This window comes from Glandiceps talaboti, chromosome 21 (genome assembly GCF_964340395.1).
Source record: "Glandiceps talaboti chromosome 21, keGlaTala1.1, whole genome shotgun sequence".
NCBI lineage: Eukaryota > Metazoa > Hemichordata > Enteropneusta > Spengelidae > Glandiceps > Glandiceps talaboti.
The window spans coordinates 4,685,388-4,707,106 of record NC_135569.1 but is presented as its reverse complement, the minus strand read 5'-3'; the positions used below and the strand labels follow the sequence as shown (position 1 = coordinate 4,707,106).

Sequence of the window (21,719 nt, the reverse complement as noted above, 5' to 3'; positions counted from 1 at the left end):
TGGTTGACTTCTCCCAGCAAGGTGCCGCCATTCTGATACAGTTTGTTACAAGTCACTAAGTCCGAAATTGAACCCTATGAGTCTAAACAGCTGTTAGGCAAATAAGAATCAGATACTGAAGATGAGATGTTTGTTTTAAATTCTTTCGAATACATCAAGGAATGATTGGCATGATGTACCATGTGATAGTCACATGACGGCCTATAATCAGTAGTGTTCATGCAATCACACAATCTTACATAATGCATGGACCCTACCAGAGTTTAACTGACTTTGTGTTCATGTAGCCTTGTACAATATATCTATGTGTCTCTACTTGTTGGTTGACTGTCAAACATATTGTGTATCACTTGGTATTGTGCTATACTTTATAACAGTAGCCAGTCATTGCCCTAGATTCAAGTTAAACCATATGATATAATTGCCTGTCAAAACTTTTGTAGATTCTAGCTTATAATGTCTGGGTGTTTGATTATACCACCCGTAAAGGGAGGTCTTGAGATTTGATGCAATGGATAGCGTGCTAGACAAGTAATCAGTGTCATTAATTTTTGGCTTGGTTATGTTAGCAATGTCTCGCCCACAGACCTTGCCCCTAGACTTGTCAAGTCACGGTTTACTATATCTTACGCCATATATCTACACCAACAGTGTAGATTGTGTCTTTAGTTTTTGGCGTGGTCTTGGAAATCATCTCCTCCACTGACCTAACCCTGGGATTTTATTGTCTAAGTCATGGTTTTATTATCGGGAGCTATATATCTTAACCATTGCTAGAGATATTAAGATCAAGACTATTCAGTCTCTGGGCTACCATATGGACCCTGGGCCAACTTAGAAATGAAGCCAAAGAATGATTGTCTGTACTGATCACACACAAGGAAAGTAACCCAGCTCTCTTACCCCTGCCCCCACCCAAGGTCATCTAAGAGAGTTCATGATACTTCCTGCACTGAACACACTGAAGTCATCATTAAATCAGACATTTCTTTTTTTAACAGGCATGTATATTTATCTCGTCACTAAAGTTAACATGGGTGGAGGTGGGAGGTAGGGGGTGTGGGGGTGGTTTCAGAACTTTCACATTGATGTCTTGAATCATGGTGTAGCTCAGATGGCATAGTAATAGATTGTCTCTATCTAACAATGTACATCAAGTTAACTCAGTTTGCATGGTAACAGACTCCCCATCATGTCTGTATTGTGTCTGAAGGTAGCTTGTTGCCATGGTAACACATCTTTCTCCATTACACCCATATTGCATATCAGCTTGGTATGATAGCATATACCTTTGCCCATCTCATCTCTAAGTGTGTATGAAGTTGAGAATTCCTTGCATGCAGCTTCCAAACCAATCAATCTGCAAGTCAATTTATGTAGTGGTTAGTTTTACCAACGAATACAGTTTACTTAGTCTATGAGTCTGACGGTAGTCCAATAAAGTTGAAGTCAATTTATGATTCCTCTGCATTCAATTTATGCGAAATAAGTTGGCAAGGAGTAGAACTGGTAATTCACAAAGTGAGTTCCATATTTCACCTCCATGTTATGTACAGACGAGCACCATGTGTAAAGTAATGGTAACAACTCAGAGAGAGAGGAGAATAAATTGTCAAGGACAGTATGCCGTGTATGATGCACTGTATAAACTTGGTGATCACTGTTCTAAGTGTGTATCTGTGTCAAGCATGTACACACACATGTGTGATCAATTATTTAGTTGTGGAGTAGTGCTGTTGGCAGCATTATGCTAAACGCTACTGTGTGTTCATTGACACAGCAAGTCGTAATACTATGTTGCCAAATATTGTCGGTTATAAAATGTCTTGAGTATTTCTGCATGTATGCCAGTCATTTCAATGCTAAATACGTTTCGCATGCCATGCACTGGAAATTAGTTTCTAAGGTCATCTTCACTGTACATGCTGGGATTTGAAATAATATGGTCTGTAAATGCTCAAGTCAGAAGTCAGGGGATGATGTTTGTTTTTAGCGCGACTAAACTTAGAAGTTTGGCCCTTCCGCTGTACAACCCTGGAGTACAACCATGGTCCGCAAAACCCATAAAGGTTTTTCATACACTCTTATATGTAGCAGGAAACATAATTTAGATCATGCAACCACATAAATTAATACAGTGAAACATTATTTAACGTGCAAAAACATAAAACATGGGATGTTTGGTCAAGTACTTAAACTAAAAAAACTACAGTACAGATTAATCTGAAATTCAACAGTTCTAATAATGTTGCATCAAAGACAAATTTTCCAAGACAAAACTACCCCTTATGCAAATTAGATAGATCTTATAAGACAAATTAGATCTTAAAAGACATGATATTTGGTCAAAAAGTAAAATGTCAAAAGTACTGGTTGTATTCTTCTGAAATTTGATTTAGATACATGTATGTTACTAAGAAAGTTGAAATGACAGATATATAAAGATGTAACCCAGAGAATGTCTTGGTGTTACTATCTCAAGAAGCTCTCTAGCCCAGTGACTTGTCTTGGTGTTACTATCTCAAGAAGCTCTCTAGTCCAGACTAGACTTATCAATATGGTGTTGATATCACAAGAAGCTGACGTCCACACCAACCAACCAACCAACCAACCAACACAAATCTAGATATCTAGTGCTATCTGTGGCATCAAATCTCAAGATCTCTCTTTAGTCTAGTGCTATCCATGGCATTGAATCTCAAGATCTCTCTTTAGTCTAGTGCTATCCATGGCATCAAATCTCAAGATCTCTCTTTAGTCTAGTGCTATCTGTGGCATCAAATCTCAAGATCTCTCTTCAGTCTAGTGCTATCCATGGCATCTCATCTCAAAGTATTTTGTATATAAAGTAAAGAGATGATGGATAGTATGGGTAGTCTTGAGACAAAAAGGAAAGCCTACATGCATGGTCAGCCAGACTGCCAATATTAGCCGATAATGGGAACTGTTTGGTGAGCTATTTCTTAGCAAGCTGGCCTTACACCAACACTTGATTGTGATGTCTGGATAGTCACTTATGCAAACATCAACATAAATGAAATAAAGTGTTTAAGGATGTTATGGCTTTTAGTTGTAATGAGGAAACATTGTCTAAAAGTATCCCAAAGGGACTCAACTCTGTCTGCTGTTTAAAAAATGTCCTGTGAATAGAGTACTTTTGACACAAGTCTCTAATTGCTCTTTCACTAGCTTCCTTTTACACTTCTCATCTTTCATCAATAAAGTTTCTAATTTCTAAACTTACACTTTGTCAATTTTGCAGCACCACTTGTCTGCTTTGGTGGATTGTTGTATTGTGACATCAATCAAACATAAATATTAGGCAGGGAAAGTTGTGAAAGAATGTATTGATGAATGAAAATATTGTTGTTAGCATTAAACTGTAGAACTGAGGGTGATGTCACCAGTAGTGGTTTAGCATCGAGGGCATGTCTGTATGGTATGTCTGTATGGTATGTCTGTGTGGTATGTATGCGTACATGTACTACATTGTGTCAATGTATTATATGTGTACATGTAGTACATGCATGCATATGTGTGTATGTTGGGTGTATTTGTAGATATGTGTGACAATATGTGCATGTGTGTATGTGAACATTAACTGACAAAAACTGCTAGGCACTATGCAGGATGTCACTTTTATGTTTTCAATATCTGTAACATGTGTATACATAACTGATCTGTGTCAAGGATAGCCTTCACCAATATACATGATATCTATCATAGACATAGATCAGTGACATAGACAGGCTATCTGCCATGTGACTTTCACAAGACATATTTATTGAGAATATTCAAATATTTGATTTCCAAAGTAGGGTAGTACTAGTAAGGGGTAAATACATGAATATGATTTTTTGTCAACTTTTAGAGAATTTTGAACTTTTAGCCAGTCTTGTGTTTAGTTTACTCTAAGCTGGCATTAGTAGTCTGATGTTCAGTTTGTACACATCTAGGAACTCTAACTTAGTCTTAGCATGTTATATTTCCATGGTCTAGAAGCCAGTGTTGGCAGTCTTCAGTTTGTACACATCTAGGAACTGTAAGCTGATGGAAGCCTTCTTGTGTTGAGTTTTTGTTATGGGTCACTGATGTCAGGGCTAGAGGCTATGGGCATTGTGTCCTAAGGCTGTTTGTCCACTGGAAGCATAATGTGCCAGATTTCTGTGCATGGTTGAAATGAAATGCAATCGCTAAAGAAATAGTGGATAATGAGGAGAAGAATGTTCCAACCAATTTGATCTTTAAGTACCTATTTTGGTTTTTCTTAAACCATGTTTTCTGCAATCAGATTATAATCTAGTATATCTATTGATTGGAAGAAAGTTTTGATAGCTTAGCCTGTCCATCAACCTCAAAATAACAAGTCACCTCACAGAAGAGACTGGTAACCATGGTAACTTGAATAGATTGGTAACCAAGGTAACTCATGGGGAGATTGGTTACTGAAGAGATTTGTAACGCAAAGTAACTGAATACATTGGTAACAAGGTAACAGTCATGAATAAATTGGTAACCAAGGCAACCCTCATGAATAAATTGGTAACCAAGGTAACTGAAGAGATTGGTAACCAAAGTAACTGAGATAAATTGGTAACCAGGGTAACAGTTATGGAGAAATTTGTAACCAAAGGAACTGAAGAGATTGGTAACCAAAGTAACTGAATAAATTGGCAACAGTCAAGGAGAAATTGGTAACCAAGGTAACAGAAGATTGGTAACCAAGGTAACTGAAGAGATTGTTGGTCAATTACAGAAATGATGACTAAACAATTTTTTTATCGGAGAGACTTTAATATCAAGACAGTAAGAGAGATTCTGCTCAAAATATCTGTTATGTAAAGTGACAGTGAAGGTGATGAACAAGTACAGCATATAAATTCCTACATTCAACTGTGGGCAGTCTAATTATGATATGGCACTGGATGTTGTTTCCATGGAAACCAGGGTTGTTTCCATGGAAACCGAGTCAGTACCATACAGGTAGTAAGTCTGTTAATCATTGCCCTGGTTTGATATCGGTAGATCAATATTGATACTGTAGAAAGAGGGTTTCATAATAGATTCCAAATGCTATTTAGTATAATTTCCATCACAGACAACCAAGCCCTCACGCACTAATACAAAACGTACATTGTAGGTCGTCCAATTATGCATCGATAACATCTCTTCATCAGTTAGTGGTCATAACATTAACAAAGACACCAACAAGTCTGCCATTGCATACTTGTAGGTATTTATGAAGAAAACAAAACTGGCCCTTTAGGAACAAAAATCAAATTAAAGAGAGGAAAAGTTAGATTAAACTGGGTTAAAGTACATGGGATTAGAATCGTTGTTGGCACTCCAGGGTTCTAACCCATTGTATGGGTTGGGCAGAACATTTGGAGTTTCTTTTTTGATGAAAAATGTTGTTCCCTTAGGTGGGAGACCGAGCCAATACTTTGGATACTTGATACAATAGTTTATATACATCTTGTACTAGATGACGGAGATGAAGATGAAAACACTGTAAAGATGGAGACATTGCAATCTGACAGCCAAGATGACAGACTGGCTGACTGACTGACTGACTGACTGACTGACTGACTGACTGACAGCCAAAATGACTGACTGGCTGACTGACTGACTGACTGACTGACTGACTGACTGACTGACTGACTGACTGACTGACTGAATTGCTAACTGACTGACAATGAATGTATGAATAAATGAATTGCTGGCAGACTGACTGATTAAGTTATTGATTAGCAAGCTGACTGGTCAACCATCAGCATACAAACTACTCTGTCTGTCAGCCAACCAACCAACCAACCAAACAACCAAACAACCAGCAATCAATTCAGCCAACCAACAATCTAGTTGGTCAACTAACCAGACATCTTGTTTGCCAACCATCCATCCACCCAACTATCTAGCCAGCCAACCAACCAACCATCCAATGAACTAGCCAAACAATCAGCCAACCAGCTATCCAACCAGCTATCCAACCAACCAATCTTCTACTAGACAACCATCGACAACCAACCAACCAATCAACCAACCAGACAACCATCCATCCAAACAACCAGACAATCATCCATAACCAACCAACCAACAAACCATCCAGACAACCGACCAACCAACCAACCCACCATCTAAGAAGTACCATAGGCTACCAAACCTTTGTGAATGATGTAAATCATTTAAATGTGAATTCCTGTGTATATACATATAGCCAGTACTAACACAAATCAACATGAAATCAGCCTTGTAATAACCCTCTAGCCATATATAAATATGAATTGCATTGTATTTTAAAAAATGTGGAGAGAATTTTGTTTAAAATCTAAACTGACGTCAAAATCTACAAAGTAGGACAGAATTCAGTGTATAAAATAAGATTAAAACTGCATTTATGTCTGTTGTATTCCAGTTCTATCCTATTATTTGCATATAAGTCATAAAAATATTGTCTAATAAAAATCCAGAATTGCAGAAACTTTTCATTAGGGACAGTGTTTCCTTGACCTTTGACCCTGAAGACAGGGATGTCGACAGATAACAGGAAGTAGGTATAGTGCCACTAAGGAATGTGAACAGTGTGGCACCAATGCACTTAAACTGTTTGCAAATTGTATGTACTCGCCGATAATCATCGCTTCTGAAAAGTCTCTAGTTGGGCTTTCATTGTGTCTATGTTGATAATCGACAATTTACAGAAAATGACCCGATAATTTGATGTTACCGTGGTTACTAACTACCTTAAATCATGTGGTAGTTCCAAACAGACAATTTGGATGTCAGTGGGATCACTCAAAGGGTCAGAGGTCATATAGATAAAATAGTGTGACTGCATGCAAGTCTTTCTTGTATTAAAAACACACTTGCTGGTTTAAGGCTTCATATGTCTGGACGGTTATACACCTCGTAGGCTCCACTACTGTCGTTAGTAGACCAACATACACAATACAACCACTTCAGGTATTCACCAAGTTTTGTAGTTCATTCTGTTATAAGCACCCATTGTGTTGTACTTAGATGTTATACTGTAGAGAAATAATGGGAATCAAATATACACTGAAAAGAAGGTATCTGAGTTCAACAGATCAATATCTCATAGTTATGAGGGCAGTCATACTGAAATTTACACTGATATTTATGTATTACTTGAACGGGAAGTAACCATGGTGATAAATCTAATAGTAACCATGGTGACATGGATGCATTGTAGTGTAACCATGGTGATATGGATCTTGATCGACATATAGTAAGCATGGTGATATAAACCTACAGTAACCATGGTGACATGTACATATGGTAACCATGGTTATACTGTATGAAATTTATGAATGTGTAGTACCCATGACAACTATAGTAACAATGGTGATCTAAACCTATAGTAACCATGGTGACATGAACATATAGTAACCATGGTGATATGAACCTATAGTGACCATGGTGACATGAATCAACTAAACTACACATTGTAGCGTAACTATGGTGATATGGAGCTTGGCCTGAGCATTTTTGGTTGAGTCAAAATGATGAAAAAATATGTTTACTTTCAAACATTTTTATGACAACAAAGTGAAGTTTTACACCGATGGCTGTAGTATTGTATGTGTACATTCCTTACAACAATTGTGATTCATCTAATCTTCACTTTGAATAACCCCCTAGATATCATGATGAAAGTATCCCGTAATTTACAGTCCGTCATAAATTGTCACTCTTTAAAGTGTCTGAAATGGAGGCTGTGAATTCATGGATAAATTCAGCTATCAATCAATACAAAGGATTGTGGGTGGTCAAGATTTCTATACTGGCAAAGTGAAGGTAACAAACACCTTTGAGATGGTTCTAATCATGTATGTGGAAGCCATGCACTGGACAGACATATGTTAAAAACACCCAATTATGAGGAAGTTGTTAATAGTGCACTTGCAGTTTTACAAGCAGAGTATGCCCAGGTGGTGGTCAATTTGATACAATTGTTCACTTCTTCCTTGCTAGAGACATAAAAATACACCAGTAAAAATCATGAAAGGAAGTTAACCCCATTTGCTAGAATCCAGCTGAGTAAAGGTTTTACACCATCAAATTAAGTCTACTTTACATTTCATATAACTCTTAACTATAAGGACTCACAAGAGTGGACTCTAGTGGACTTAAAGTCGTAAAATTGATAACCTGGTTTTGAAACACTTTCGGATTGTGTCAGCTGTATTACTGTTAGCTTCTAAATCACGAATCTGGATGCCAACGTGGTCTGTAATAATAATAATAATAATGTTGACTTTTATTATCAAAATGCTTTAAAATACATATCGATAAATGGGTAATCCTGTCAAGACTAACCTAATCTATCGAGGCCCCAAAAAGTACAGCACAAAACTAAAGAACAAATAGGTCTCACTTGGAAAAGGACAAACGGTACATCAAAGACTGAACAAAATATCCAAATACATCTACACACACTATAAATAGAAACAAGTTCAAACAGAAACATAAAAATACTGAAATATGACACTTTAAAAGTTTTTAAAAAACACTGATATTTTCTAGCTTTCTTATAAAAGTCAGAAGTTCATTCCATAATTTGGTTGCATTATAAGAAAAAGAGTGAGTGAAGCATTGACAGTTGGGAGTAGGTAGAACGAAAAGGTCATTCGAACATTCACAAGTATGAATTTGAAAGTCTGAATTTCATTTGGTACGAAGATCGGAGGAAAGTTACGGAGGTACCATGTTGTGGACAGTTTTAAAGATCAGTAAAGTGTATAAATAACTTTCGTGAGTGGAGTTGTAACTCGGATATTTTACTTTGAGGAACTCAAAGTGAAGAACAAACTAAAAAAAAAACCAGTCAGGTGAATGCCATGGGAGCCTACTAACTGGGGAATTTTTTTTTAAATATTAGATTACATTTTAATTTTTAAAAAAAAGATTAATAAACTTAAAAGATTTGAAAAGTGTGAGACTTAAGAAACTAGTGCCAGAGTGTCTTGACATTAGTTGTAGCCCAAAATAGATACATTGACTTTACTTAGGTTGACCACAGTCGGCTACTTAATAGACCTCACCTGATGAGGGTTCTATAGATGTGCAATCGACACACTTCAAAGCAAATATTAGCATGTTTTGTTTTGTTTAACAGATGCTGGGAAAGTGTAGCACTTAATGACTCTTTTGTCTCAGGTGTGAAAAGCCTCATTAAGTATATTGTTACAATCTTAAAAGAAAACAAAAAAATGAAAATAAGTTTTGAAAGGATGGACAAATATTGGATGACAATGGGTTAGCCTAGAGTCTAGTGTGTTGGGATATTGACTGTTGCCTTTAGTCCTACGTAATGGCAGTTTGCTGTTACAGCTGAGTATTTAAACCTAAATCAGATTATGATTTTCTATAGTGAAGTTCAACCCCGGTTAAATGCATCTATGGGGTGGGGTGGAGGTAGTAGTGGTGGTGGTGGTGGTGGTGGTGGTGGTGGTGGTGGTGGTGGTGTTGGTGGTGGTGTTGGTGGTGGTGGAGGTGTTGATGTTGGTGGTGGTAATGGTGTTGGTGTTGGTGTGGGAGTATCTCCCATCATGAAATATATCCCTTTGTGATTGGCTGATCCTATGTACTGAGAGGGGTTCATTTATAAATATTAATGAACTTAGATTGAACATTTGCACAGAAGAACTTTCCTCATAATATTCATAATGTTCATGCATTTATGTCATCTCATGATGAGAAAAATTTAAAACCTAATGAAACTTTACGCCTTCTGGCAGAAACTTTCATGAAGTAAAAGACCGCTAGCAAAATGCCAGGTGAGCAAAAATCCCCACATAACTGGATTCTAGGTTAAGAATGGGCTAAAAGTGGGCAAGAGCTTTCATGGTGAATTCGTCCAAATTTTGGTGACCAGTTTGTTGAAGGTGACATTGCAAGTAACTAAAAATGGGCACTGGGGGAAAGGCTATACCAGAAAAGAATGGACTCAAACTGGGAAGAAGTTCTGTAGTGAATCTGTCCATACTTTAGTGTTAAATTTGTTGAATGTGACATTGCTAGTATTTAGAGTTGATAAATGATGTTACACAGATAAGAAGTACTATCTCTTAATGGATATGATTTATTTGAAACTTGGTAATAATTCCAACAGGAGTTATTTAAGGTTACGAAATGTTTATATAGTGTTATAAATTGTTTGCTTTTCACTCATTAATTTACATTAATATGGTAGATAGTGGATGAGTAGTGTCATCTGAGCTGAAATGTTGGGGGGGGGGACTACTCCCCTTCTTTGAGTATACGTATATGTGCTGCCCTTTGGGGGTGTTTTTTAGCACTTTGGTGTAAAATGGGATATGCGTTTTTTCGAGCTGGAGAGTCTAATATGGGGTCCACTTTGCATTATTTTCAATTTTGCTTATCTAAAGTATAGTCCATCGTCCTTTACCAAATCATAACTGCCATTAATTGTCCCAAAATGTTGCCTCCTAAGGAAAATGTATTAAAGTCTAAACTTTCATCTTTTAAAAACCTGTAATGGTCTAAAATGGGGTATTGATTTTTGGTCAAAGTGGGTCTAAAATGGGGTTGAGGGTTTCCAGCACTGGCCACACACCCCTACCAGAGCTGGCCACTGGTACTCCCCCCCTCCCCCCCCCCAACAACTTCTAATTTTACTTGAATGATTCATTGCTTCAGCTGAATGAAATTATAAATGTCCCCATGTTTCAACAAAGTTATAATAATATAAATATGAATTCATGGGCACAGATTTGTCTTCATTTATTCCTGTCAAATTACTAAATATTTTCAGTCAGTATAAGTACAAAAAACAGTCAATCAGAAGACTTTCTAGAAGTCTAATTTAAATGTAAAGGAACTTAAAACAAAAAAAATAATTATTATTAATAATTATTAATTTTTGAAATGATAAATGATGCACAGATTAAAATATTCCTGATTGTTTTTGTCAAACTAAATAATCCTGGAATGTTGTCGGCATAAAACACCTGAAATTGATGTAAATTATTATTTAAATTGTAAATTAAAATTTAAATTATTTTCCATGTGTGATGAAGGATCAATACTGTTTAATTAACTAACACGATTATTAAATTACGAACTGTCCCTCGAGGATTCTGAATTCGTCCGTACTCTTACTTTTGGGTTTTTACATATGGTTACTATGGCAACAAAGGATGATAGTTACAGTCGGCATCAATCAGCTGGGTGGTTAATTATGATTACATCAAATGTTTAATCTCTTCATAACTGAATATTAATCTGTGACTATTTATAGGTACAATATATATGTATTAGCAATCACCGTGGCTATATTTAAGTTCAATATGTATTGAATGTATATATTAGCAGACACCATGGATTTCTTACATAGACACACAGACGCTGCCATGCAACTTTTGTGACAAGTGCTATAAGTAAGTAGAAATAGATGAGAAATGAAAGAGAAGTTGTCTGAGACAACACATAAATTTGACAAATCTTGTACAGGGAGTCGTCAATAGGATTTGATACTTGCAGTCAATTCTAGATGTAGTCTAGAGGCTATCCATGGCTTCAACTCTCTCTGCATGTCTAGCTCATTGAGGTACTGAGATGAAATTTGACATTCAAATGAAACCACCCACACCAGGGGTGAACAAATCATTCTGTGAACTGGTGGTCCCCAGACCAGTGCCTTAAAAAAACCAGTGGTCCTGCTGAAAGAATTAGTGGTCCCAGGTCCTGCTAATGTGAAACATTAAATCTTACCTATGAATCTGTATATTCAGATGACTTTTTAACATAGTTATTAACAGTAAGGTACTGGTCCGATGGACCAGACAAGGTAAAATTTGTGTGGTCCGCCCCAAAAAATTACTCCTCCTGGACCCAGGACTGGTGGATTTGTTCACCCCTTGTCACTATGAGTTAAGGATGAGAAGTGAAAAAATCATTAAGTTGATGAGTATTTTACAGCTAAAAAGCAGAAATATTAGGAAATGATAAAACAATACAGTTATATCAAATAAAGTAATTATTGGGAAAATAAAATGATGCTGGATGATTTTGACAAATATTTCGACCACCACACATCTAATGATAGGCATACACAGAACAAACAGGGTATATATCCTGTATTTTCTTTCCAAATGCAAAATCTGGCAATGTTTGATTAAAGAGTATATAGTCACATCACATTTCCAAATTATTGAATTGATTCATTTTAATAATTTAATACATTAACTTTAATCAGTGAGAGTAGTGATTTCATTTTCATGATTTGTTGCGGTGTAAAAATTGTTTGAGCTTTGTAAAGTATAAGATTGGAGTCGAAATATGTATATCACAGTACTTGGGTACGGTAGAAAGTAAATGTAATTTAAAGTACCGATGTGTGCAGCTTAATTTGTAAGTATGTATTGCCTCTTACGATGTTGTCGCCACACATGTTTGAAATCAATTAAAAAGTTGATGTGTTTACTCTTTACAAGTGTTCCTGCAAATGTCCCCGAGATCAGCACACGTTATCTCAATCGTGGCTCATTACTCAAATCTTATTGCAGGCTCATTTTTCATGCTAATTATCCGCCCATCTACATTTTGTCATTTATTTAGAGTCATTCACAGCATCAAATTATTGGCCGGGATGAGGTGGTGAAATTCAACAAGGGCTGCAAGTTTTAAAATACTCTGAGTGCTAGCTCACATATGTTTATGTGTTGAACAAACTCACGGTTCCTCTGTTTAAACAATTTAAAGGGTAGCAGGTCAATCCTTGTTAAGTCAGGAGCTGAAAGCATAGCACAGAAAAACCATAGAAATTGATAGCTAGACTAGTGTGTCAGTCGGGGAAAGTTCTTACTTGGAAATCTAATCTGGGGTTTAGGGTTTCAACATTACACATGAAATATATGGCCAATAGAAATTGTCACATGGCACATTGGGAGATTAAGGAGACTTGAAGTCACTGTGTGTCTATACAGTGAAATTGAACACTCTGTGTTGATGTATGTCGGGGAGTAGTTAAAAAGACAATAAGGAGTTGATACATGCAATGTATGCTGACCGTGGCCATGACCTTGCAGTATATACTTAGGTACTGTATGGTGATGATGGTGATGATGATGGTGATGATGATGATGATGACGATGACGACGACAATAATGAGGGTGATGAGGGTGATGGTGGTGGTGGTGGTAGTGGTGGTTTTGGTGATGATGATGATGGTGGTAATGATGGGGTGATGGGGTGGTTGTGGTGATGACAATGGTGGTGGTGGCGGTGGTGATATTGGTGGTGGTGGTGATGGTGATCATGGTGGTGGTGGTGGTGGTGGTGGTGGTGGTGGTGGTGGTGGTGGTGGTGGTGGTGGTGGTGGTGTTAATGGTGAGGATAAATAGTTGACAGCATGCAAAGTTGACTGGATAGTTGGTGACATGGAAAGAATTGAATGGATAGGTAGTATCAGCATACTAGTAGTTTAAAGATTCTCTATGGTCACTGGGATTCAAAGTCAGGAATAGTCTTTAGACTAGCTGGTGGCATGGTAAAGTTGGTAGCATATAGCTAATTGATGGGTGGTTTTGCTGACTTTATTGTATTCTTGTGGAGATGGATTCAAAGTGAGGCATAATCTCTGGAGTAGTACTAGTAGTAGAATGGAAAGTTGAATGAATTGGGGGTAGGGGTGGGTGGGGGTTGGGGGTGGGGGTGGGTAAAATGGATAGGTGTGCTGATGTCTAATAACTGTGTCCTTGTGGAGAACTTGGAAGGATTCAAAGCCACGAATAGTGAATAGTGTCTAGACTAGTAGTAACCAAGTGGTATTGTGCATTGATCTCAAGAGCTGTATTTTACAACCACGTGTGACATCTAGAGTATATACTAGACAGGGTAGCATGGAGAAGTTGGTAGCATGGAAAACATGAATGGATTGTCAGGCGGTAAGGACAAAGCTAAATGGATAGTTTTGCCGACTTTATTCCTATTGAAATACGGGATACAATGAGATTCTTAACCAGATTATGAATGAATAGCAGTAATTGTTTCAGCAAATTGCCACAGTAGTGGTGTGTTAACACACAGAGTAAATACTTGTTCTCAATTCTGCTTTCATCTCCAAGTTGTTGACAAAATACCCTCATCAAATCCCATCTCCCTCTAACAATTGCTTGAAGGAGTTGAAGAAGGAGTTGCCATGACAACCAAACTCATAACAGTGGTTGAGTATACTTACAGGTGTGAAGTCGATGTCTTGGAGTATGTCAAAGTTGACAATATATCTTAAAATTTGTGGATGTTTGCTTCTAAATGAGCAGGTGTACTCAGATAATGGGAATTTGGAGATAATTGTGTTTTCAGTTATTTTTGGACAACAAAGTATAAATAGTGCATAATCAAGCGACCATTTAGTTGTTCCCATGGTATTTAAACTTGACGTAACTGTGGACGTAAATGTTATGAAGTACTGTGATCGTATGTGATATTGGTCCTAAATTTATTTTAGCTGAGGCCTAAAAAAATAAATTGTGTGATTCCGATTATGTTCAATTTTAGAATAGGTGGGAAGATACCGGTAGATTTTTTTTCCATGTGAGTGTCTAGTTCAGGTAGTTATGTTTTCTGTTGTTTTCCATATAGTCTCTGTGTTATTGGCTTTTTCTCATCAGATGTACAGCCATTACAGATTGGAAGAACAGTTTTATATTGTCTTTTTAAGTTGATGTCAGTTTCCACATGCACTGTTTCTCACGAAACTTCACAATGTTCGCAATTTTAGTTGAATACATAAAAAAAGTTTAGGGTTGGCAGTCAAAAAGTAGAACCAAACAATTTTTTTTGGCCCTATGCAGCGATTTTTGTGCCAAAAAAATTTGTGTGAAAATGGAATCACTTTCATCGGTAAATTCTTAGTAACACAGGTAGGAAAAGTTTGAATTAGGTGTGATTTAGTACATCAACTTACAAAAGTAATGTGGCTATCAGTGCACAGTTGTCCAAATTTTTGTATGCTAAAACAAGATGGAGCCAAAACGTGGGAAATTATCGTATGTAAATTTTCATGAGGCAAAATAAATACTGTGAAATATTAAATTTTCAATTGGAATTTATTTTCACTGTTTTCGCTGGTATGGTTTGTGGCTCACTTGAAAATATTTTTATTCCTAAAACAGTCACGGAAAATTGGGTCCAGGAATATTAGCTAAATTCTCTGTTTAGAAATTAAATCTCTTGATATTATAGCTGCCTGTCAATGTGTAAAAGCACTGTTCACCCTTTCCTCAGCAGGAGATTTAGCTTGATCTTTGGTAGAATTTGTCCATTTGACTATATGTGGGGGGGGGGGAGAGATTATAAACATGAGCTGACATGCATAGTTACTAGACTCGGAGGAAGATTGTGACGAGGCAAAAACTGGATTTATGGAGACTTAGACGGAATTTAAGGAATTCCGTTCTGTTTTTCTTTTTTAAAAGAAAAAGAAAAGAAATCGCTGGCTTTTGAAATACACGATGTTTTGATGTCTGGAAAGTCTTGTGTTGAATTTGATGATGTTGTCAATGTTTACAAACCCTATTGAAACAATCTCAGCTAATGTTATCTTTGAGTGCAGTCTAGAGATTTGGGGTTGTTATGGCACCTAAAGTGTGATTTTTTGAGGGTAGAATTCATGACACCTTGTTGTAAGAAAACTACCAGTATTGTTCACAGCTTAGCAGTATCAATAAAGGAATCATGCATGGGAGACTAGAAATAACAAACATGGCAGAAACAAACAGTCACATTTACATGTTGCTAACAAGATTTCACCCCTGATTAGGTTGAGATAATAACATTTATGTAAGCAAACAAACGCACACCATGCCTTCTTAAACACAGTCCTCAAATCGTACCCCCTCTAGCTATCAATGCTCCCCTCCAACACCCCAACTGTTTTCAGTATAAATGTATATTACAAATGTTGTTGGTCCCCCAGACAGCCCCCCCAACCCCATAACAAACTTAATGTATATTTGTGGATGTTTGTCTCTTAAAAATCGGCCACCAACAATTAACATTTACTACTAATGTATGACTGACATAGTATAATCTAGTTACTTTGGAACGGTAAATTGGAAATGAAGAGAATCATGAACAATATATACTCTTCATTGTATCATAGCCCATACACGAAATTGTACATTTGTCAATTGTGTATTTTTTAGCACTCACCAAGAACGCGGTCTCCAACACCAAAGGTGTCAGTACAACATTTATATTGTTGATGTAATGGCCAACAAAAACAGCTGTGCACACATCAATTTGAAATGTTTTGCCTTCATTAGGTAGGACAAGAAAGGAAGAACAACTTCTGGTATTGTTTGTTTTGGTGGCTGTGCTAGGGAGTACTTTGTGTTATTACATCAATTAGTACATGTAAAGATGTTGATTATGCTATAATTAAGATGCAAATATGGTTGTTAGCCTTTTAGTTAAAACAATAACAACATTGTTTTGTTCAGACTATTTCGGCAAGGTTACAAAACGGGTTATATAAGGGTAACTGTATGGCCGCTGAGTTCTATCAGGGTAACTGTATGGCCACTGAGTACTAGCAGGGTAACTGTATGGCCACTGAGTTTTAGCAAGGTAACTATGGCCACTGAGTTCTAGCAGGGTAACTCTATGATATGGCCACTGAGTTCCAGCAGGGTAATATAGCATGGTTACTGAGTTCTAGGAGGGTAACTGTATGGCGACCATGTTCTACTAGGGTAACTGTATGGCCACTGAGTGCTCCCAGGGTAACTGTATGGCTATCGAGTTAAACCAGGGTAACTGTATGGCTATCGAGTTAAACCAGGGTAACTGTATGGCCAATGAGTTCTATCAGGGTAACTTTGTATAACCAGGTTATACCAGGGTAACTTTATATAACCAGATTATACAGAGTAACTCTGTATAGCCAGGTTATACCAGGGTAACTCTGTGAAGCCAGGTTATGCCAGGGTAACTCTGTGAAGCCAAGTTAAACCAGGTTAACTCTGTATAACCAGGTTAAACCAGGTTAACTCTGTATAACCAGGTTAAACCAGGTTAACTCTGTATAGCCAGGTTAAACCAGGTTAACTCTGTATAACCAGGTTAGATCTTTGTCAGTGGCAGTAATTTACAGGTCTAAAGTATACAATATATAGAGTACAGCACAGGGTATTACATCAGTGGCTATAGTTTATTGTTCTGCACTTCGATGACGTGTATTGACCTTGTCAATGTCATTTTAGGTTAGAAAAGTTCACCCTCAAGAAGAAAACTTAGTAAGCGTGTCTTTGTTTGTGGATGGTTGTGAGAGCACTTGACAACTTAAATGTGTTTTATCTATGGGGGATACTTTACTGGTATGACTAGTATTTTTATTCAGTTCAACTTTACATAGATCACTTTCTGTGTACTGTGAGATGCATAGCCTACGGCCAGGATTTATTCTCCATACATGTGTAATCAACCCGTCTATGAAGTTCAACACCATTCAATGAAAGAGGACCTCCCAAATAAATCGTATGAGAGGGGCGGTGCTGAGTAGTGCAGTAGCTGGCTGTTTTCAATCAGAGTTTGACAACACTTTTCAACTGAAAGACAATATTGAGGATAAGCCATGAATTTCTCTTTGTTTGTTTTGAGGATGACAAGCCGATAGGAATCTATTCAGGGTCTCAAGGTGTAAAGATTCGTATAAAAAAACCTTTGATAGGAAATAATAGACGCCCTTTCTTGTCATTAGTTCTGTTATTGAAACCTACCATTAACTCTGAAGTTACACGCATACCAGTAAAAGTCATGATCTCCACAACATTAGTATTTTATAGCACTGTGTTGACACAAAACTACACTAAATGCGTTTTCGTTCCTGGCTGGTTGATTTCATTTTCAAACTCTAAAGCTTTCTGAAGTGCCATCGGAATTTCAAGTTTTTTCCATGATTTAATACTTTAGGAAGATAATCTGATAAACACGTACAAGGCCAGTATGTGAAAAGAGAGGTCGTATCTCTAGTTAAAAGCATGGAGGGTACTAAAAATACCAATTACTCAAAACAGTTGAGATAGACTTCTACTAATATTGTGATCCCAACAAGGCCAACAACAATATTGTTTATAATAATGTCAGATTAACAATCGGTCAGGATAGATTTTGTAGTGAATATAGCTGTCATATTGATTTTTCCGATGTATTAGTAGAAGAAATTGGTAATTAACCTTTGTGTAAATTCTGTTAATCTCCACTACTAGTTGTGTTACGCATACAATCATGTCATTGAACAAAATTAAATGATGACTAGAAAATTGTCTGACCGTCATTTATAGTTCGATTAAAATGGGCAAAGAATCCATTTGTATAGATTATATAGCTGATTGTATTGATTTTTTGGACATATTTATTGTAGGAAAAATTTGTGAATGTTTGTGTTCTGTAACTGCCGTCCAGTGGGTATTATACTACTTATGAAAATGTTATGAAATACATGTAATATGTTGTGAAATAAAATCGGTTTGAAAATGATTATTGTGTTTAAGCAGAGACGTTAGAGAAGAAATTCTCCAATGTTTGTGGTTTAAGTGAACATAGATTAGTAGTTGATGATATTAGACTCTCTCACAGTCCTCGGAGCATCGCATAAATAGCTAAAACTTGGGCTGTTTTGTATGTACCGATATCTACTGCATAATTATACTTGAAGATCCCTGTACTGTGCACTCTCATCGGTCACTTAGGGCTAACCTTTCGTTGACGTGTTAGTGCAATGCTCCATGTTAATGCGAAACCCTCTGGCTTCAGGTTAACACGTCAATGAACAGTTAGCCCTATGTGATCGGTGAGGGTGCAGAGTACAGGGATATTCGAGTATAATTATGCAGTAGATATTGGTACATACAAAACAACCAAAGTTTTAGCTGTTTATGTGATGCTCCGAGCACTATGAGAGAGTCTGCTGATGATATCGGAATATCCAGTGGATAGAAAATGAATTTGAACTTTGTGTTGGTATAGTTGGTTACATATACTGGGTACTTGGTGTGGGTGAAGTGCTTTATGTAGTAGTATAAAGTATATAATGTTAGCCTGATATGAAGTCTTGGTGTTTCTAACTCGAGAAGCTCTCAAAACCATGTGGCAATCTTCTTGACAGAATAACGTCAAGACAAATCTCTGGGTTAGAGAGCATCTTGAGATAGTAACACCAAGACAAGTCTCTGGGCTAGAGAGTTTCTTAAGATATTAACACCAAGACAAGTCTCTTGGCTAGAGAGTTTCTTGAGATAGTAACACCAAGACAAGTCTCTGGGTGTAGAGAGATTATTGAGATAGTAACACCAAGACAAGTCTTTGGGCTAGAGAGCTTCTGGAGACAGTAACACCAAGACAAGTCTGTGGGCGAGAGAGCTTAACACCAAGATAATTCTTTGAACTGAACTACATGCAGGTCATGACTGTAGATTTGCTGTCATGATGTACTTGAAGGTCAGACTAGAGGCAGTGCTTATCAAAGCCAAGAATACGTCAAGCATATTTGCCCATTGGCAAAGTATTTCAGAAGGCCAAGGTTAACATTCGAGACATAGAGGCTTTCAACTTTTGTACTTTATATTTTTCATTCACATCATTATATGACCAGTCCTATAGTCGTGAAGAATGGACACTGTCATATTGAATGTTGTTTTCTGCCAGAGTATAATTTTACTACACTGTGAGATCTCACAATGAGAGGACATCTTTGTAGAAAATGAATTTGAAAAGAAATATCTCTAGAGAGTTTGTTGGCACAATGGTGTTTAAACCACTGTACTCATTAGGAATTGAGAGCCGAGGGGATTATTAGAAAATGACCATGGCATCATTATATGAGGTATTCAAGTTCACTTGAGCTCAATTGACATAGTATTCAAGTTCAGCTAAGCTCACTTAGCTTTTCAACCTTGGAAATCAGCCGTTTGAGAAAAAAAGGGTGATGTTTTTCTGCTGACTGTTTCAGACCAGGCATTGTTTTGATCAACTGTAGAGGGCGCTGTATAATATGAGCTGGAGTAACAAAATATGAAAGCAGAAAGTTTATGAGGAAGAAGATGAACTGGAATTGTGTTTAAGTTTTAGCCTGGTTTTCGATTTTTGTTTGGAGCATTGATGAGATTGTTATCTTGGTTAGGATAAATGCAAAAGAAAAAGAAATGAACGTTCAAAATGTAACTGTAATTTTGGGATTAAAGTGGCCAAATCCATTATTTTTTATTTTTAGTTTATAAAACAATTTTACTATGTCTTCTACTGACATTGTGATAACATATACCAAGTCTGTGTTTGTAACTCAGTAAATTGCAAAACATTAAAAATGTGTAAAATGTTTGTTACTGTATGTACGACAACACATTTTTCACACTTTTTGCATCTTTTTTGCAATTTAGTGAGTTACAAACAAGGACTTGGCATATATTTTTTGCACATTGTTTTTTCAAGTAGAAAAACATGGTAAACTTGTTTTATAAATTAAAAATCCAAAATAAATAGCCAATTCTCATCCATATGGGTACTTTAACAGCTAAAAGTGGGTTATGGATATTATGCATTTGAAGAAAAATGACAAATTTTGGAAAGGACTATTGCAGTGTATTTGTAGATATTAATATTCAATATTAGTTAGATTTTGTATTTACAGTTATGTTTACTTTCATTCATTTTCAGATACCAATGAATGCTCAAGAAACAATGGTGGATGTTTTGGAGGAACTTGCTGCAATACAATTGGTAGCTTTTATTGTAAATGTAACCCTGGATATCAATTGGGTATGGATGGTACCACCTGTCAAGGTAAATAGTGCCTGATTGGTCAATTCAATGGCATCTGTCAAGATAGATAGTGTCTGATTGGTCAGTTTGATGGCATGTGTCAAGCAAGTCATGTCTGATTGGTCAGTTTGATGGCATCTGTCAAGTAAGTCATGTCTGATTGGTCAGTTTGATGGCATCTGTCAAGATAGATAGTGTCTGATTGGTCAGTTTGATGGCATTTGTCAAGATAAATGGTGTCTGATTGGTCAGTTTGATGGCATCTGTCAAGATATATAGTGTCTGATTGGTCAGTTTGATGGCATGTGTCCAGATATGTAGTGTCTGATTGGTCAGTTTGATGGCATCTGTCAAGATAAGTCACATCTGATTGGTCATTTTGATGGCATCTGTCAAAGTCGATAGTGTCTGATTGGTCGATTCGATGGCATTTGTCAAGATAGATAGTGTCTGATTGGTCATTTTAATGGCATCTGTCGAAGTAGATAGTGTCTGATTGGTCAATTCAAGTGGACTCCCGATCAAGATATTAGCAATGTCTAATCTGTCAATCCTGGCATGATTTGTCGAACTTATGTTTGTTTTCTAACATACTGGCTATATATTCAATTCATGTTAAAGTTGATAATGGACGACAAGCTAATAGATATTATTATCCACTTTGCATATACGCAAAATCCAAAAAAAAAAAACACCAGTACCCTTTTAAAAATTGCCATAGTAATGACAAAATATTTTACTACTAAACACTTGACGAGATTTTTGTTCCTAAGACAAACATGGAATTTTTTAAACAAAACACTTCAATGGGATGAGCCACTATTCAGATCATGTGACCATACAGATATTTGAGCGTAATAAGAGGTCAGAGGTGACTGGAAGTTTGTATTGCCCTCTCTCTGTTTAATCCT

At 36.8% G+C, this 21,719-nt stretch overlaps 1 protein-coding gene across 3 annotated transcripts in view; it reads left to right on the top strand.

The window, feature by feature from the left end:
* LOC144451435 (uncharacterized) overlaps window positions 1-21,719 on the top strand; it is a 92,721-nt gene that overhangs the window by 39,812 nt on the left and 31,190 nt on the right. For all 3 annotated transcript variants that reach the window (XM_078142275.1, XM_078142274.1, XM_078142272.1), the window contains exon 5: window positions 20,704-20,829. In XM_078142275.1, coding sequence (XP_077998401.1) covers window positions 20,704-20,829 — 126 coding nt within the window. The remainder of the gene's footprint in view (window positions 1-20,703; window positions 20,830-21,719) is intronic.